The following is a 17,170-nucleotide window of genomic DNA, read 5'->3' on the forward strand; positions in this document are numbered from 1 at the left end:
CGACTATTGTAAACGAGTTACGAGTTGTATCAGTAATCTCTTCGTCTCTCCGTCTATGTCGAACAAATTGAGTGGAACGGTTCTCATTCATGGAGATGGCAATCTCACGAAATCGTCTGGAGGAGGAGACGTCGCGCCATCTATTTCAGTGTCTACCAGTGCGTGTTGTTGCTTCCTCGCCTACCTGCGGCTTACTCGGTGCCGTCCATCTCTCGCCTACTCTCAATCGACGTATCTACAGCATTTCGAGCACCAAACCCCGAGGACATTGTAACAGGGGCCATCGCTAACGGCGACCTGCGAAACCCAACAACACACGTTTACTCCAGGTACACACAGCCGGTTAGAACTAGGACAGAACACATTCTCAGCCGCATCAACGTAGGTGGACGTTTGATGCTTTATGAGCCCTTATCATGACCTAGACAACCTGCTCTGACCTACCTTACCTCTAGGATGGATATGCTCTAACTTACTCTTCTGGCTTGGCCGCCTCTTATGCGGTCCGTGCTTCCGAGTTCTCAAACCAAACCGTCGCTCATTTTTACGAAAGGCCTTGGTATTTTATCAACCGAAGCGTATCGCTATAACCGGCGGCTATCATGGATGTCATGCGACCATCGAGGTGTACAGGAAGAGCCGAGGTGTCGACTTGGAAGTAATTGATTTGGACGCGGCGTACAAACCGGGCGATCTCTGTTGGCTGGAAACCCCGCTTAACCCAACTGGCGAAGCGAGGCAAGTGCCGTGCAGTTGCCTACGGTTCTTCAGAACTAATTCCGTTCTAACGGCAGGAATATCCAGCATTACGCGGACAAGGTTGGTGCCTTGATTGTTTGGAATTCTAGAAGATAAGATTCCATGAAAGGTGCATAAAGCGGGAGGCAAACTGCTGATTGACTCAACTTTTGCTCCCCCGCCTCTGCAATACCCATTCAAGTTTGGCGCTGACTGGTGAGCGCCGGTGCTCGCATCCGCATCCGCTCGAATGACTGAACCTCTTTCCATGGCAGCATCCTTCACTCTGGTAGACTGCGTGTTCTCCAACTTTTATTTTTCTGACAAATCAAGTACCGCAGGTACGAAGTACTTTGGTGGCCATTCTGACCTACTTTGCGGTGTTCTTGTAGTCAAGGCCCTCGACGACTGGACTAAGGCGCGTTGTTGATCTTTGTATCAGTTATCAGGCTTACAATGAGCGTCGACAGCTATATCACGATCGCACATTTCTCGGAAGTGTGATGGGCTCACTCGAATCATGGCTTCTTCTGCGCTCTTTGAGGACTTTGCATCTCAGAGTCCCACGCCAATCGGCTTCAGCAACAACCCTTGCACAATGGTTGGATGCAGTTGCTAAGACTCCTATCGGCCACACCTTTGATGGTGTGCCAGGGGGTGTTGTCAGTAAAGTCTGGCACTCGTCCCTCCAGCCGAGAGACGCCTCTGGCTTCGAACCTCGGCAACAGATGGAGGGAGGGTGGAACGCAACATTCGCGATCCTCGTTAGTCAATCCGACTTATCTTCGTGGCTTGGTAGCTGATCTACTAATGCGTAGCTCTCCAAGCCTGAACATGCCACACAGTTTCCCCATCTCTTGCAGTATTTTGTGGTGAGTTTCTCTTACCTGAAACTGGCACGTATGCGGGTTGACAAGTCCTTAGCCTGCGACGAGTCTGGGTGGCGTTGAATCACTGGTAGAACATCGCCTGCAAAGTGACCCGGGAGCAGACCCACGTCTCATTCGACTCAGTATTGGCGTGGAAGAGGTGGAAGACTTGAAAGCGGACCTCCGCCAAGCTTTGCAAAAGCTTCAACAGGTAAGCGTGCAATCGTATTCACAATGCGTAGATGATTGAGCGAAGCATTATAGGTCAAATCAAAGCTATGAACGTCGTACAAACGACATGGTGATAGAAATACCATCCAATGTAGTATATAACCATCAATCGGAAACATATTGAATGTCTGGGCGTGACTGGACGCTATCAAAAATAATGACATTCAACGAACTTCCTTCGAAGACCTTAGCGGAGCTCGAAAGCCGCACATGAAAGCGCGCCATCTTCTCTCGTTTCCTCCCTCTCGCTCCCTCTTGGCTCATGTCCTCGACGTTTACATCTAAACGACTTTACTTGAGAGGTCAGTAGACTGTCTTTCGATTTGCTGCTTTTTTCGCTCAGCTGCTCGCTTTCAGGACTACTTCGAGATGTCACGCCTCAAATACTGTTGAAGGCGAGTATGAATGACGAGTGACGAGCAGAACGCGTAATCTTGCGCTTTGCATTCTTACACGAGCGTATTCCAGTATCTCTCGTGTTACGGGAAAATCAGTGAAGTAAAGTTTATACGCGGTATTCATCAAATTCTTGCCTTTGGTGATCATCACTTACGCTCCCTTTGTACAACATCAGATTACGCATTCGTACAATTCGAATCATCAAAGGCAAAGTTTACTCGCTTGCTTCTAGAAGCGTTCTGAATTGTGTCCAGGATGCCCAGGTGGTGCACGATACTTATCGAAATGAGCCTCTGCTTGGAAAAAGTCCGGCCTTCTCCCTTTTTCTCTCTTCTTTTCTGCGATTTAATTGTTACTTGGCTCCTAGAAATCACCATTCAATTCGCTCGCCCCTTGCGGAAAGACACGCCATCGTTTGTCAGTAGTAACACAAGCTCTGACACTCTCGTACCTGATTCTGTGCCAGAAGAAAGGTTTGCGGCGTCCCTTTGAATATCCTTGCATGAGCTGATGTATATCCTCAGACCAGCTAACCCGCGGAACCCCGCTCGATATCCAGTTATTATAATGAATTTGCACCGTGACGTCCGCTGGCAGGTCTGTTCAATCAAGGCAACTCATCTTCCCCGCTTCCTTCTAAAATTTCTTCTCTAGGAACTGAAGGATTTTGGAAGACTTACGGGATGTCTTGTAGCATACTGCGATTTAGACCGAGGTCGCAATGGACGAGGGTGAGTAAAACCGACTCGTAGTATTCCGCTTAGCTTCTGCTCACGAGTCGCAACTTTTTTAAAGGTTCATCGAGTATTTCACTAGAAAAGACGCGGAAAAGGCGATTCGGACGCTGGATGGTAGGCGTCTACTCGGAAAGGAAGTGCGGGTTGTGGGTTGGGAAGTGGGTATATGCGCGTCGAGCGTATCCTATATTGCTGATGTTTTTACTTGAAGAGATTGCGCTCGCGAGGGCGTTCGCGTTCAAGATCGGTACCCGAGTATTATGAACGATCTCGGCGTTCGTGTAGCCCTCGGAGGTCCACAAGAGATTCTCCAAGGGATCATGTATACTGCTCCAACGGTGATTCGATGACGACCGTATACGAGCCTCGTTATTACTATCCACCTCCGCCGCCGCCACCACCACCACCATACCCATATCACACACTGGATAAACCGAGCCGCCCTTATTTTTGCCCGGAGGAGGCTAGCCCGTATCGCGAGACGGGTTATGGATGGGATTCTCTGCACTACTACGATTACTACAACTCTGGTCAATACGGGGAGGATACTAGGGCAGACCATTCTTATGGGATGGCGGCCTACGAGTGAATCTTTCGGACACTTTCGCCATTTGTTCTCATTGCACTCATCGCATTACAGCATATTTCAGTCGAACCCTTTCCATAAACTGCGTCGCATAGCATATAATCAAAAGTCTACGATCTCATTTTAGCCCGATGGAGTTGCAGCAACTTGACTTTGTCCTCCCAACCCATCCCAGTTTGCTTTATTTTGCCAATATGAGCTATCAAGGAAGCACAGCATTCTGTGAGCTGGTCTTGCTGAGGGGCACCTGTCACGACCTCACTTGCAATGAAAAATGGGGAGCTTGGGGATTCGGAAGGCGCTAGGAGGCGAATGGAGATGGCTAGAGGTGATAGGGAAGTAGTCAATGAGAACAAATGAGGTAGAGGGTTCATGATGTTTGAAGGTATTGAATGAGCCAGAGTCGGGGCAAGGGTAGTTGGTGGATCGTATCTATTCAGGATAAGAGAGAAATCTGGAAGAGGAAGAGGAAAGGTAACGGACCTCACACACATGACGAAAACACGAAATGCGTTCACAGGGACATTTTGTCGGAATACATCCGCAAAACGCAGCAAGCCCCTGCCATTGCTGGTTGTGCACTCGGGAAAGACGACGATTGGTTTCGAGGCGGACTTTCTGATGTCCTCGAGGGAATGAAGACGGGAGGAATCAGAGTCTGGAGAAGGTACATGACCTGTGAAGCGTATCATTTGTAACAATGACACTTTTCGGAAAGCGCGAATGGGTATGCGAAGGCTAGGCGTATTGGTGGGCTGTTGGATGTTAGCGGAACCTGTGCCTGTTCTTCGGCCGGGTGAGTGGGAGATGGGCGTGGATGGGAGAGACGGGGCAGGTGTTGCCTCTGGGACGGGAAGGACGAAGAGTGGATTGAATCTATGCAAAGTGTGATGGGTGCTGAATGGAGTGCAGAGTAGTGGACGTACCGTACGGCAAGCCACACGAGTTCTATCCAAGAAACCCAATTGGAGACGATGATATCTCCAGCGCGAGGGTTCCATTTTTCAGGAGAATTCGACAGCCGGCTTGATATGGGGTGTAAGTTGTTTGATTGAAGAACAGAGAGGGAAGAACGGACGTTCGTTTTCTTGTAGCGGGGAGGACGGGAATGCGGAATAGGCCAATTATGCATAGAATGGTACGGCCAATGACAAAGGTGAGGAGGTGTTCGATGACATTAGACAGTAAAGGTATTGGGGCCTATTGCACTCAGTGAATGGATGTGTAGAAAAAGCGGGAAATACTTGCGAGAAGGAAGGAAAGTGGAGGAACCAAAAGCAAGAAAAGCAAGAAAAGGCCGAGGATAAGAGTTGACCTGAGGATGCCAATGATAACGCGGACTGGAAGGAATGCATTTGACAGGGAGTGCGGGGAGACGGGGGTTAAGAATGGCTGTAAAAGACGTCAGTTGAGAATGACTTTTGAATTTTAGACGCACTTGAATTCCAGTCCCTGGGTCCTAGAAAGAATTGTATAAGTACAAGAGGAGGAAAGAAGATGAGTTTTATAAATACTCGATAGGCACTGAATTTCTCCATGATGAGACGTGAAACAATGATTCTCTCTATTAGCACTCTCATCATTCGAAAGCTCAAGTCTCTCAACCTTGCTACAAAGCTCTTTCTATGTCTTCTAGTTGTGTTCTATCTATCACTGGGTGTCTTGGTCATTATTATCTCGCCAGCTCGTATTGCACAATACCTCTATGACCAGGCTCACATTCTCGCTGAAGCTCCCTTTGGCTCCCTAGCTCTCGCTCTTGCCATTGGTCTGTATACGTACCTACGTCTTATAACTGCAACTCACATCCATTCAATAGTGTGCATATCCTTTCCTCCTCTCATTGGTCATACCACCCTCGTAACATTGTGCGGTTTCGCCTACGGCCTCAATGGTATCTACATCGCCGCAGGTGTCTCTATAGTCGGCTCTGCTCTTGTCTTTGTTGTCCTCCGATTCCTATTCAGTGCTCGACTACGCGCATGGTCAGGTCACAATCAAAAGTGGCAGGCTTTGGAGTCCGTTGTCGTACGCTTCTCCTCATCTATTCCCTACATCTCAAATAATTTTGTCAATTCTAGAGAGCAAAAGGTCTACCCCTCGTCGTCCTCATCCGCATATCTCCCTTTCCTCCTTGGGTCTACTCCAACTCTTTGTTTGCAGTTAGTATACCCTCTCCTTCAAAGGCAGCTAACTCACCAATCCCAGTCCATTGAAGCCGTCAAACTTTGGCAGTTTGTAATCGCTACGTTCTGCATCATTCCAAAGCTCCTCCTTCATACCTTTATTGGTTCAAAGATTGCTCAACTTTCGGACGGCGACCAACGAGGTCGCATGGACACACGTAAACTGAACCGCCATAGCCGTCGTTCATCACTCATAATCCTCTTACAGATACAAAAGTCATCAATGGCCTCCTTGTTGGCGGCGGCATCCTAATTGCCATCTTCACTAGCTGGTTTGTCCTCAACCTCTGTATATCGGCACGGCCCTAATTTTTTCTCCAGGCTGGTATACAACCTAGTGCAGAATCATATTCGACATTTAGAAGGCATTTCACCCGACGTAGACGAACTGGCCGCGGAAGCCATTGAAGATTTCGACGAGGAGGATCCGTTGATCTCCCATGCTTAGAAAGACCCATTTATTGTATTGTACTATCCTTTAATTCGATGAGACCCGGGGTATCGACACCACACACACATTTAGTAGTAATGTAGGAAGAGTAAACTTAGACTGGCCCCAATTAGAAAGACCAAGATGAAAAGCCGACCATCCTTTGCCCGCCTTTTGGCTTCCTTCAGCTGCACGTTCCCTTTCTCCACCGTGGATGTCGTCGCTATCGCGTCTTCATACAGCTGGTCAGTCAACTCGGTTTGTCTCGTCAGATGGGAAACAAGTTCCATTTGCAAGGCGCTGATATCCATCAACCGCGACTCGGCTTGCTGCACAGACTCTAGCGTGTCTTGCACTGTCCGAAGGATGTTGGCATTCTCCGCCTCAAATTGCAGAATTTGAGATGCGGAGAGTTCTATCTCCTCGTCCTCATCTTCGTCCGAGACGTACGTCGAGTTGGTCGCGTTAGTGGGCTGCGACGATTCGTACGACGAAGACGACGATGCGCCAATCGTCGCCGCAAGCAAACTACCTCCAAGCCAACTTCCACTTTTATGAATTCTCTCTGGAGGCGGCATGTCGCGCGCAGCGCTCGACCCCAACGTCCTCGTCCTCTCCAATTGACGTTTGACGCGTTCTTCTTGCATCTCCTTCTGCGTCTGACTGGCCTCCGTTAGACGCCGGGTTAAATACCAGGTCATCCCTGCGTGGTGCGCCGCAATGACATCGGACGTCAACGTCGTTTCGTCCTGCCTCAATCGCGCGGGGAGAAAGCGCGCCAGAGGATTAACGCTGCTGGCCACAAGTTCCGCGCGGCCTTGTGTTCAAGTTTGAATATCGTTAGCGTCCGAAGCAAGAGAACGGGGGCTCTCACGCTTTTCCAGAGCCTCCATTTCCTTTATCCTGCTCGAGCAACGCGTGAGGATGACCCGGGCCTGCAGGTCTATCTGCTCCCTCTCCTCGTTTGTAAGGTGTCGAATGGACGTCCAGGGCGTGTCGGCTTGGTTTAGATCGATGTTACGGGAGCCTTGTCGTGCAAGGGGGGAGCTCCGCGAGTCCACGTTCAAGTAGGGACTCCGGACGTTGGAGAGCATGCGTGTAAGGGTATTTATGTGGTTCAGCTGGACATTAGGTTCAGTACTGGTCCCTCAGTGTCAAGCACTCGTCTAGTACGAACAATGGTATAAGCCTCTGTGACATATTCCTTGCCCAGCGGCTTGGTCTCCGTGGGTTTCGTTATCTTTCGTCGCTTCGCATCGGGCAAGGCGCGCTCTTTATCGTGTAGAGTTTGCTGAAAGTCATTTGTGCGGTCGCAGAAGGGCATGTGAGTCGTTCAGGTTTTCCTTGTGCCCTTGTGTCTTCAAGCTGAGGGCCGAGGCCACGTGTCTTAGGGCCGGGTATGTATAAAACGCACCTTACGATCATTTGTTCTTTTATTACAGCCACGACGGCTACCCGAATTTTCGCATTGGACTGTTTTGTTCAAAGCGCTCTATGTCCGTCGTGGAAGAGTCAAGCGTCCTTGTTTGAGGCGGATGATGAATCACAATACCACCGTTTGCCATAGTTTGCGACCAACATCATTGTACTACTACTAATAGTATTGTAATGGCGTTCATCTATGAAATATCATTGGCATTTCCAACCGTTTCTGACATCATTTGCTCTGAGAATCTATGAACTAATGCCAGTTAGGTGAAAATGTCAAACACTTGCGAGCAAACACCTCTAGCTTCGGCTCCCAACTCTTATTTGAGGTGAGTGTAACGTTTCGCACTCTCTTTTGCCGACGATGACTCAGAGTGGAAGCCTATCGACCCATGGCTGTACGAGGCGTGTTTGGGGTCGAGTTGCCGACTAGTGTTGTTCGAGATACTGCTGAGGCTTTTCTGTGACACGACGACTTTAGAAACCCTGTGCTCAATATCTCCTTTTTCTGTCTTGTAGAGAACCTTTTTGCCATGGATCCTCGCAAGGCTCGTGACCCTCGTTTCGGTCGTGTGGACCCTCGACTACAACGCGTGGATGCTGGGACGCCAACTCAAACCCCACCTCTTATGGGCGACGGTGATGCAAGCACAAACTCCTTTCCCCTTGATCCGGCTCTCCAAGCCCAGTCTAGTTCATTTCCACACGAGAATCAGCAACCACAAACGCAGCCTTCTGGACAGTCAAGCTCATCGCAGTCAGCTGCGTACAAGTCGCGTCCTCTGTTTTGCGTAGTCTGCGCAAGTAATCAGGTAAAGTCGTTTCGTCATGCCGTACCTTCAACCACTGATTTCCTCCCCAGAATCGGTCAATGGAAGGACATCATGTCTTGTCGTGAGTCTGATTTTAAGGGTTAACCTAACATGTTGGACTTTTATCTTAGCAAAGCAGGCTATCAAGTTATCTCTTCTGGCACCGGCTCAGCGGTACGATTGCCTGGGCCATCAATAGACAAGCCCAACATATATCCTTTTGGAACCCCGTATAACACTATTTACGAAGAGCTGAATTCGAAGGACCCTCGTCTGTCAGTAACATTCCAAGAATTCACCTTGGTGCCAAGACTCATTGATATCTTGTAGCTATACGGCCAATGGCCTCTTGCCCATGCTTGACCGAAATAGACGCTTGAAACTTGCCCCGGAACGATGGCAGGATAGCCGAACAGTGGCGGACATTGTGGTGACATGTGAAGAACGGTGCTTCGACGCGGTTTGCGATGGTGCGAAGGTCAAATATACGTTGTGACCCAATCTAACTATTTTTCGATAGACCTGCTGACACGAGGAGGAGAATTTAACAAGCCAGTGCACGTTATCAATATGGAGATCAAAGATAATCATGAAGAAGCCCTGATCGCTGGGAAGGCTATGCTTGATTTGGCGGCAGCGGTAGGTTAAAAGCCCATTTTGGAGATGAGCGAAGCTAAGCAGCACAATGTCAGATCGAAGGAGCGGAAGACATTGATGAAAGCATTGACGAGATTTTGCAAACGCAACAAGAGAAACATCCACATAACTTGCTTCACGCCGTGGCATACTACTAGGCTGTTATTAAGATACTAAGTAGGGACGTTGTGTAAGTTTTGGTACAGGCACCAGAGCACGCAATTCGACGCAAAACGTTGCTAAAGCTTGTCAAGCGTGGGAAAGGAAGACGCGATGATGACATTGACCATGATAGTCTCCTATATAATCCAAGATGTTCTTTAAAAAAGTCCATCTTCAATACACATCCATGCCATCTCTACGACTTGGAAACACTGCTCCAGATTTTGAAGCCGTTACAACGGCTGGGCCCATTAAATTCCACGAATGGATTGGTGACTCCTGGGTACGTACAATGTAAGTATGTCCCATGTCTTATGATCTAATATCTCTTTAGGCTATCCTCTTCTCCCATCCTGGTGATTTCACCCCCGTTTGCACCACCGAACTTGGAGAAGTCGCCCGACGTGGGCCCGATTTCGCTAACCGCAACGTAAAAGTCATCGGTATCTCCGCCAACGGACTCGAGGAACATCACAAATGGGTCAAGGATATCAATGATTATGGCTCAAAGGTTGCCCCCACAGATGTTCAGTTCCCCATCGTATGTTACAGATGTGTTGGCAATCGTTCGTTTGAATGAAGTGCATGGATATTTTAGATCGCCGACCCAGACAGGAAGATCTCGACGCTGTATGATATGTTGGACGAGCAAGACGCAACCAACCGCGACGCAAAGGGTCTTCCTTTCACAGTGAGGCTTTTTCTGTAGAACATTTGAATGAGAGACTTAATTGGGATGCAGATCCGAACTGTTTTCGTCATCGATCCCAAGAAGGTTATTCGTTTGACCCTGGCTTACCCTGCCTCCACTGGGCGCAATTTCGACGAGATTCTTCGGTGGGTGCATTTTGTGATTCCACTAGCCTCCCATTGACAATCCCTTGCAGTGTTATTGATTGTAAAGCTTCGTTAGCACATCTTCGGTGCTAAGCTGATATTCTTCCATTAGCTCTCCAGCTCGGCGACAAACACCGTATAACTACACCCGTCAACTGGAAGAAGGGAGACGATGTCATTGTTCATCCCGGCGTCACAAACGATGAAGCAAAGACCCTGTTCCCCGACTACAGCCAGCACCTCGTTTGTATTTTATCATTCTGGTTGCGTAAATGTTTCTAATGACATTCATAGCCATACCTGAGGACCACCCCTTTAAAAGTTGAAAAGGATTAAGAACTGGAGGCAACTGTAGTAATGTTAAAATGTTGATTGTACTTCTACTTTAAATGTCATTTGAGTCCGTGATCTTGTCGTGATCTTATCTCGCGTGTTGATGGTGTTGCATAATAAAAGTAAATAACTGGACGCGCGTCGAACGTCACGTCCGCTTTGCCTCTGTTCATTTCGCCATCCAACAACAGCCATGGCCAGTGCAGACGGTGGTGCATACAGGCGAGTTTTAGACATTGATTTCCTTCAATAACGCTTGACTTGCAGTCCTACATACAGTTACTCACTTACAGTCTTCTCACCGAGCGGTAAACTCGTTCAGATCGAACACGCCTTAGCCGCTGTTGCTCAGGGTACAACGAGTCTTGGAATTAAAGGTATGCCCTGGATATGTTCCGAATGGTATCACCAGTCTTACGCCTCTGCAGCATCAAATGGGATCGTTATCGCGACTGAGAAGAAGACATCATCCATCCTCATTGACGACTCGGTAATCGACAAAGTGGCCGTGATATGCCCTAACATAGGCATCGTGTACTCAGGCATGGGCCCCGACTTTAGAGTGCTGATAACGAAAGCCCGTAAAAGTGCACAAGCATACTGGAAGATATACGGTGAATATCCTCCGACTCGGGTCTTGACCCAGGAAATTGCTACAGTGATGCAGAAAGCAACGCAATCCGGGTGAGACCCTTGGCAAAATTAACTTTCCGCATGCTGATGTGCAGTTTAGAGGAGTAAGGCCATATGGTGTTTCATTACTAGTCGCAGGCTGGGACAGTCATCGTGGCCCGACGCTATATCAGGTGGACCCCTCAGGATCTTATTGGGCATGGAAGGCAAGCGCTATAGGGAAAAACATGTTGAACGCAAAGACATTTTTGGAAAAACGGTGTGGACGTTCTCCTTGCTTTGCGGGCTCGTGCTCATGGCTTTTATTGTTTTTAGCTATAATGATGACATCAGTCTGGAAGACGCTATTCATACTGCCCTTCTGACGCTCAAGGAAGGCTTTGAAGGTCAAATGACAGAGAAAACGATCGAAATCGGCGTGGTTACTGTGCCTACTGAAGCCGAACTCGAGGAGGGCAAGATCGGAGGCGAGACCGGGCGTGTCAGGCCCACGTTCCGGAAGTTATCAGAAGAAGAAGTGCGCGATTACCTTGCACTCTAGATTGCTTTTTATGCAACGCATTTTGTACGTGATATTGGCGGATTTGTGCATTGAACTACCGGTTTTCTTTTTGCTTCCGAGTACTCTCCGACATTATCTCTCAAACCGTGCTGCGTTCCATAACACATGGCGCAGCGATGTGCTTCAAGAACCGTCATTTTTGGCAATTGTACCGTAAAACAGTTGGAATGACGAGTGTGATTCAAACCACCTGTATTTCTAGATCTCATGTCCGTGGGGCTCCAATTGCGCCTGGATCAAGGTGCGTGCGTATAACATGCCTTGGATTAATCGATTGACTACGGTCTGATTGGTCTCCAGATATCACTTTGTGCTACTCCGGCTTTCTTCGCCGACCCTGGGCGCCTTTTTCATTTAGAGCTCATTTTGAACTTCCGTGGAGGACAAAATGGTGAGGCTCCGACTGACCTCAACATCTCGATGTTATCAATGCGGCATTTTACAAGAGTCCATCCGCAGTTCACGCTCGGAAGCATTCCGATCTGCCGAGACTGGGTATAATCTATCACAAACGCGCTATTGCAATCCAATCTTTTTTTTCTCATTGACCTGCTTGCATTGACATACAGACCGCTATAAAAGCAATCAATCAGAATGTTTCTAGGACATCTCAACAACCCCAACATTCTTCTTCACCCCAGACCTCACCCCAGAAGCGATCATGAATTCCAACACGAAAGGGCTAAAAAAGCGAGTGTCCATAGCATGCGTCAAATGCCGCGACCGCAAAGTAAAGGTACGCCTCTGCGTCCTCACTTTAAATCGCTTACTCAGTTTTTCTTTCCTCAAGTGCATTCCTGTACCCGATGAGGAACCTCCTCGGCGGTGCACTAGGTGCAAAGAAAAAAATCAGCCATGCCAATACATGACCGTCACCGCACAGTCGGAACAGAGGGGAAGTCTGCCCCCGCCAGCACAGACGGATTGCTACCCATACTACGAATCAAGCCCTCCCCCAGCTACTCCGGTTTACCCTCTACCACCCCCTTTGGCGGACTCAAACTATTCCTATCCCCAGCAACCCTTTTCCAATCAACCATACTCAACCTCTGCCTACCAGAACTCAAACAACCAGAACGCGCCGCACGTTAGTCTTCCCCCGCCGTCCAACATGTCTGCCTACCAAAACACAAACAACCAGACCGCGCCGTCCGTTGGTTTTCCCCCGCCGTCCAACATGTCCCCTGCCTTCCAGGCCGCAGGCTACCAGAACGCGCCATCCGTTGCGGCCCACATGTCCTCTGCCTTCCAGACCACAAACCACCAGAACGCGACGCCCATGAGTTTTTCCCCGCCGTCCAACATGTCCTCTGCCTACCATAACGCAAACAACCAGAACGCGCCGTCCGTTAGCTTTTCCCCGCCGGCCCACATGTCCTCTGCCTTCCAGACCGCAAACCATCAGAACGCGCCGTCCGTTAGTTTTTCCCCGCCGTCCAACATGTCCTCTGGACATCAAGCTTTCTCGCACGGTCCCCCGCGTCAGGCTGTTCCCTACGGGCAGCCGTCGTCACCGATCCGCTCCAGACAAGATGCATCTGGGAATTATGGCACACATGGCTATACCGACTCTACCTACCACCAAGCCCAGTCTACGCACCAGATGCCGCCAAAGTGAGTTGTTTTTTAAAACGCGCGTTTTTTCTGTGCTGACCCTTGGGTTGTATTGAAACCTAGTGGCCAGCAGTCCTACTATAACCATGAGTGGCGTCAGGGTAACAATTAGCTATTGACTCCTACCTCTAAGTCGGACCCGTTTACCCTTCTATGCCACGCTTCGTCTTCTCGTACCTGTCTCGATTTCCTCATCGATTAACACTTGTAACTTTACCTACGGCAATTTTGAACATGTCTGCGGTACCTTTAGGCCCTAACGTCATATGCTTTGCGCGTGCGTGCTTAAGAGTGCAGATCTACCCAATTGAGAACGAGCCAAAATATCTAAATTTTATCACAAAAGTGAAAATGACAACGGATACATTATATACAGTTGATCACACATGACCCTGAAAACCTTAGAGGGGCCACTCAAGCTTTTCACCAAAGTTCCAATGAACTGCCTTGACTGAGGTGTATTCTTCGAGTGCGTAGCTTCCGAGCTCCCGGCCTGCACCAGGCGAGACGTTAGCACGCTGAAGCGAGGGAACGAGTATCAGAATACTAACCGATTCCAGATTGTTTCTTGCCACCAAAAGGAACATTGTTGTTCAAGATATTGTATTGATTGACCCACACCTGTGCAGAATCGAATTATGGTCGGAGCTCAAGAGCAGAGAAACGTACCGTGCCAGCCTCCAGGGCGGAGGATACCCGCATACATTGGTTAGCATCATCTGCAAGTAATCAGCATGGTCACCTAAAGTCAAAAGAGTTGAAAAGGATACGTGCTGGAATGTAAACCAGCACCAAGGCCGTAGTTCGTGTCGTTGGCCAGGGCTATCGCCTCATCTTCGGTTTTAAACGACCCAACCGACAGTACAGGACCGAATATCTAAGTATTTGGGAAAGGTCAACTGCTTTGTCTTGTCGATGAAGGAGGATTCCAACCTCTTCTTTGACCTGAAAAAGGTAGAATCGATTAGAAGGGTTAGATCTCAAAAATCTTCTGACTGACGATTCTCATGTCCGGGCGTATGTTGGTGAAAACTGATTGTATTGAACGCAAGTCACGCGGCTTCAAATTTCAAAAGACCATACTTACTAGTTGGATCGACATAGTAGCCTTTTGTGCTTCTCTTGACGCCTCCAAAGGCAACTTGGGCGCCTTCTTGTTTCCCGGATTCGATGTATCCCCATACACGATCGTACTGCCCCTTGGAAACCTGATACAGGCGTCGAGACCAACAAAAAGCCTGGTAAGCGGAAAGACCTACCATGGGGCCACCTCCACTTTTATTATCGAATCCATCACCGACAACTTGGGCTTTAACTTTTGTGATCAAAAGCTCAAGAAACTTTTCGTAAACCGTGTCTTGTACGTAAACGCGCGAACCCGCTGTACAGTCTTGACCTGAATTGTAGCAGATCCCCAGAGCTGCCCAAGCGGAAGCTATAAATGATTTCCAAAATTAGCAACCATAATGCAAGCTAGCTAGGGAAAACTTGAATTTCTGAGGTCAGATGGCTATAAGAATAATAGGACTCGAATCGAAACCCACGCGTCCCTCTGGTATGTCCACCAGAGGTGGCTACCCTCATAGAAAGAAGGCAAGAATGACTCTTCAGTCTCCCAAAGTCGCCAAAACCATCGAAGCCAGAAACGTGATTTTGGAACACACTAACCCTGATCCAAGTCCGCCGACTCAAAAACGAGGTGAGGCGACTTTCCCCCAAGCTCCAAAGACACCTTTAATACAATCCGCGAGGTGAAATATCACAGTCTGTTGAAGTGCCGGGGACGAACCTTTTTCAGGTTGCTCTTGGCAGCAGCTTCCATAATTTTGCGACCCGTTACGGTGGAACCAGTGAATGCGACTTTATCAACATCAAAGTGGGAAGAGATAGCGGCTCCCCCGACTGTGCCTAGAGAAGGTACGGTGTTGACGACGCCGGGTGGAAAACTAGCCGCGGGACTCGTGAGTAGTCTCGTTGAAAGAATGACGTGCATGCCCACCCTGCTTCCTTGACGAGTTCTGACAATTTCTAAAATGAAATTTAGAGGCTTTGGTACAGCGCAGAAAAGAGGACACACGAGTGCGGTAAGAGGGGTCAATTCGGACGGTTTCATTACAATGGTGCATCCGACCGCGAGGGCAGGCGCAACCTTCCAGGCCCTACCAATTGACTGAGTAGAGAAATCAAATTCAACACCATGAACCTTACCACATATTGATGGGATAATTCCAAGGAATGCTGTTTCCCGGTAAATGACGACTTACTACGAGCGAGAGTTCACCCACATCTGTCCGCAGACACCAATGGGATCATGACGAGTGAAGGCGAGTTTTGACTTGTTGTCTACTTCAATAGTCTATGGGTCTCGTTAAAGCAATGTTCAGAATCTGGTCGTGGAATTAGATCGCACTTGGCCCGTAATTTTGTCAGCCCAGCCAGCGTAATAGCGAAGGCATTGAATACTATCTCCAATGTCGAAATCTCTGCGAAGATGTAGAACGCAGTGGATTAGGTCCAATCATGATTTACCTTGCAATCCTGGAGGGTTTGCCGTTGTTCAGGCTCTCGAGGTCTCCCAGCTCTTGCGCGTCTCGCTCAATGAGGTCGGCAAGTTTGTTGATAAGCCTAGCACGCTCAAAACCAGTGACGTTTTTCCCCCACGTAGTTTTGAAAGCTGCACGGGCAGCAGCAACTGCTATGTCAATGTCTTTCGCAGAGGCTAGACGAAGGTATGAGTTCCGTCCACCGAGGTGTATGTCGATGCATACCAGCTACAACTGAGCAGATCACTTGTTCAGTTGCTGGGTTTATAGCGCTGAACGATGTCAGCCCATGTCTTATCTTATCTCTCTTGTGGATGCTTGCTCACTTGATTCGCTCGGTGGAGTCGACGCTAGGAACGAATTCATTGTTGATGAACAAGCCTGTGGGTACATTTATGGTTTTGTTGTCGTAGAGGCTAACTGTAACGGAGTGGGCCATTGTGAAGATGGTGGAAGAGCGTAATCTAACTGCGAAAAGGGTTCTGGCGGTTCTTGAACATGGGAACATTGATTTCGGGTCACAAGGTCTGTAAGTTAGAGGTGTCACGCAGTACATAACAGTCACGGGACCGTGAATGTCACTCTTAAGGAGAAATATAGTCAACGCAGGAGAGCTCGTGGGACTCAAGGAGTCTGTGTGCAGAGAAACGAGGGCGCTACAGGAGTCCCCGGTGAGAAAGGGGCTTTGATACTTACTCGGGAAAAAACACCTTTGCAGATGGACGTCCCAACCACATCCTTTCCACTTTCCAAAGCTGGTGTGATTATTCAAAGTAGTAGTACGGCAAACGTTCTCATGCATACCTTCCAGTTTCACCATAACTGATCAACAGACGAAGATCCGTGCTCGCGGGCAGATAAGCCACTGATAAGCCTGCGTGCATGCTCTGTTTTATTTACGTTTGTTGAACTATAAGGTGCAGGCGGCATGTCACGCACTGTTACTTACATTTCCTCCACCAGACTTGCTCCAGACTAAGTAGCTCCAAAGAAATGGCTCTGTCCATCATTGCTCGTTCTTCCATTGTGCGTCAGCAGGCTTTAGCCCGTGCGCGATCCCTTCACACCACCTCCTCATTGCGGTCCGACCATGGTCACTATCACGTATGTCATTGCCAACGGTGTTCCGGTTGCTCCCTGGCCTCATCACATCCATTGTTTAGCACCTTCCCTTCGACCTTCCTGGAAATAATAGCAAGAAGAAGGCAACTTTTGGTTTGAAAATGGGGCTGTACCTTGCCGTTGGCTTCGCCATTCCTTTCGGTGCTAGTTACCTCCAACTGTCTGTCTTTCTCAGCTTTCTTTCATCTCGGGCTTTTGCTAACACTGCTCCAGGAAGAAAAGCAGCGGCGCGGCCTGAGCTTAGAAGTTTTCTGCCAATCTTTTTTTTCATAGATTTGGTTCTACTATCATTATCTGGTTCCCATCATGTCC

At 48.7% G+C, this 17,170-nt stretch overlaps 11 protein-coding genes across 11 annotated transcripts; 8 read left to right on the forward strand and 3 right to left on the reverse strand.

Annotated features, from left to right (window-relative positions):
- Window positions 1-55: 55 nt before the first annotated feature.
- Window positions 56-1,889, forward strand: LACBIDRAFT_311699 (uncharacterized protein; the record flags this gene model as incomplete). Its single annotated transcript, XM_001876598.1, has 12 exons — window positions 56-158; window positions 242-381; window positions 456-503; window positions 554-738; window positions 795-819; window positions 869-954; window positions 1,014-1,027; window positions 1,080-1,156; window positions 1,209-1,502; window positions 1,557-1,610; window positions 1,663-1,818; window positions 1,872-1,889. 12 exons carry the CDS (start codon window positions 56-58, stop codon window positions 1,887-1,889), a joined length of 1,200 nt encoding a protein of 399 aa, XP_001876633.1.
- Window positions 1,890-2,522: 633 nt separating this feature from the next.
- LACBIDRAFT_311700 (uncharacterized protein) lies at window positions 2,523-3,563 on the forward strand (the record flags this gene model as incomplete). Its single annotated transcript, XM_001876599.1, has 5 exons — window positions 2,523-2,710; window positions 2,762-2,834; window positions 2,892-2,968; window positions 3,033-3,132; window positions 3,186-3,563. The coding sequence occupies 5 exons, from the start codon at window positions 2,523-2,525 to the stop codon at window positions 3,561-3,563; spliced, it is 816 nt and encodes a 271-aa protein (XP_001876634.1).
- Window positions 3,564-3,670: 107 nt separating this feature from the next.
- LACBIDRAFT_311701 (uncharacterized protein) lies at window positions 3,671-5,098 on the reverse strand (the record flags this gene model as incomplete). The annotated part of the gene is made up of 6 exons (XM_001877048.1): window positions 3,671-3,992; window positions 4,044-4,436; window positions 4,487-4,585; window positions 4,639-4,760; window positions 4,876-4,952; window positions 4,999-5,098. 6 exons carry the CDS (start codon window positions 5,096-5,098, stop codon window positions 3,671-3,673), a joined length of 1,113 nt encoding a protein of 370 aa, XP_001877083.1.
- Window positions 5,099-5,114: 16 nt separating this feature from the next.
- On the forward strand, window positions 5,115-6,194 carry LACBIDRAFT_311702 (uncharacterized protein; the record flags this gene model as incomplete). Its single annotated transcript, XM_001876600.1, has 5 exons — window positions 5,115-5,588; window positions 5,642-5,722; window positions 5,769-5,904; window positions 5,955-6,018; window positions 6,068-6,194. The coding sequence occupies 5 exons, from the start codon at window positions 5,115-5,117 to the stop codon at window positions 6,192-6,194; spliced, it is 882 nt and encodes a 293-aa protein (XP_001876635.1).
- A 71-nt stretch (window positions 6,195-6,265) lies between these two features.
- On the reverse strand, window positions 6,266-7,500 carry LACBIDRAFT_246237 (SNARE protein syntaxin 18/UFE1; the record flags this gene model as incomplete). The annotated part of the gene is made up of 3 exons (XM_001877049.1): window positions 6,266-6,993; window positions 7,051-7,297; window positions 7,354-7,500. 3 exons carry the CDS (start codon window positions 7,498-7,500, stop codon window positions 6,266-6,268), a joined length of 1,122 nt encoding a protein of 373 aa, XP_001877084.1.
- An 895-nt stretch (window positions 7,501-8,395) lies between these two features.
- On the forward strand, window positions 8,396-9,046 carry LACBIDRAFT_148362 (uncharacterized protein; the record flags this gene model as incomplete). The annotated part of the gene is made up of 5 exons (XM_001876601.1): window positions 8,396-8,416; window positions 8,467-8,498; window positions 8,548-8,691; window positions 8,747-8,886; window positions 8,937-9,046. Coding segments are annotated over 5 exons (447 nt in total), but the record flags the coding sequence as incomplete, so codon positions are not given.
- Window positions 9,047-9,395: 349 nt separating this feature from the next.
- On the forward strand, window positions 9,396-10,461 carry LbPrx1-Cys (cysteine peroxiredoxin). The gene is made up of 7 exons (XM_001876602.1): window positions 9,396-9,497; window positions 9,549-9,755; window positions 9,813-9,905; window positions 9,957-10,051; window positions 10,102-10,112; window positions 10,164-10,294; window positions 10,346-10,461. The coding sequence occupies exons 1-7, from the start codon at window positions 9,402-9,404 to the stop codon at window positions 10,385-10,387; spliced, it is 675 nt and encodes a 224-aa protein (XP_001876637.1). The 5' UTR covers window positions 9,396-9,401; the 3' UTR covers window positions 10,388-10,461.
- Window positions 10,462-10,540: 79 nt separating this feature from the next.
- Window positions 10,541-11,635, forward strand: LACBIDRAFT_188978 (20S proteasome subunit). Its single transcript, XM_001876603.1, has 5 exons — window positions 10,541-10,606; window positions 10,664-10,761; window positions 10,813-11,068; window positions 11,118-11,276; window positions 11,333-11,635. The coding sequence occupies exons 1-5, from the start codon at window positions 10,578-10,580 to the stop codon at window positions 11,556-11,558; spliced, it is 768 nt and encodes a 255-aa protein (XP_001876638.1). The 5' UTR covers window positions 10,541-10,577; the 3' UTR covers window positions 11,559-11,635.
- A 605-nt stretch (window positions 11,636-12,240) lies between these two features.
- LACBIDRAFT_311707 (uncharacterized protein) lies at window positions 12,241-13,305 on the forward strand (the record flags this gene model as incomplete). The annotated part of the gene is made up of 3 exons (XM_001876604.1): window positions 12,241-12,315; window positions 12,370-13,193; window positions 13,257-13,305. The coding sequence occupies 3 exons, from the start codon at window positions 12,241-12,243 to the stop codon at window positions 13,303-13,305; spliced, it is 948 nt and encodes a 315-aa protein (XP_001876639.1).
- A 197-nt stretch (window positions 13,306-13,502) lies between these two features.
- LACBIDRAFT_188764 (NAD-aldehyde dehydrogenase) lies at window positions 13,503-16,175 on the reverse strand (the record flags this gene model as incomplete). The annotated part of the gene is made up of 18 exons (XM_001877050.1): window positions 13,503-13,686; window positions 13,745-13,814; window positions 13,863-13,912; window positions 13,980-14,070; window positions 14,127-14,138; window positions 14,194-14,225; window positions 14,281-14,401; window positions 14,453-14,628; window positions 14,862-14,925; window positions 14,983-15,139; window positions 15,193-15,221; window positions 15,271-15,352; window positions 15,402-15,431; window positions 15,479-15,549; window positions 15,604-15,676; window positions 15,723-15,912; window positions 15,962-16,008; window positions 16,063-16,175. The coding sequence occupies 18 exons, from the start codon at window positions 16,173-16,175 to the stop codon at window positions 13,595-13,597; spliced, it is 1,500 nt and encodes a 499-aa protein (XP_001877085.1). The 3' UTR covers window positions 13,503-13,594.
- A 520-nt stretch (window positions 16,176-16,695) lies between these two features.
- Window positions 16,696-17,165, forward strand: LACBIDRAFT_311710 (uncharacterized protein). Its single transcript, XM_001876605.1, has 3 exons — window positions 16,696-16,840; window positions 16,900-17,018; window positions 17,072-17,165. The coding sequence occupies exons 1-3, from the start codon at window positions 16,730-16,732 to the stop codon at window positions 17,094-17,096; spliced, it is 255 nt and encodes an 84-aa protein (XP_001876640.1). The 5' UTR covers window positions 16,696-16,729; the 3' UTR covers window positions 17,097-17,165.
- The last annotated feature ends 5 nt before the right edge of the window (window positions 17,166-17,170 follow it).

This window comes from Laccaria bicolor, genomic scaffold, assembly GCF_000143565.1.
Source record: "Laccaria bicolor S238N-H82 LACBIscaffold_4 genomic scaffold, whole genome shotgun sequence".
Lineage (NCBI taxonomy): Eukaryota > Fungi > Basidiomycota > Agaricomycetes > Agaricales > Hydnangiaceae > Laccaria > Laccaria bicolor.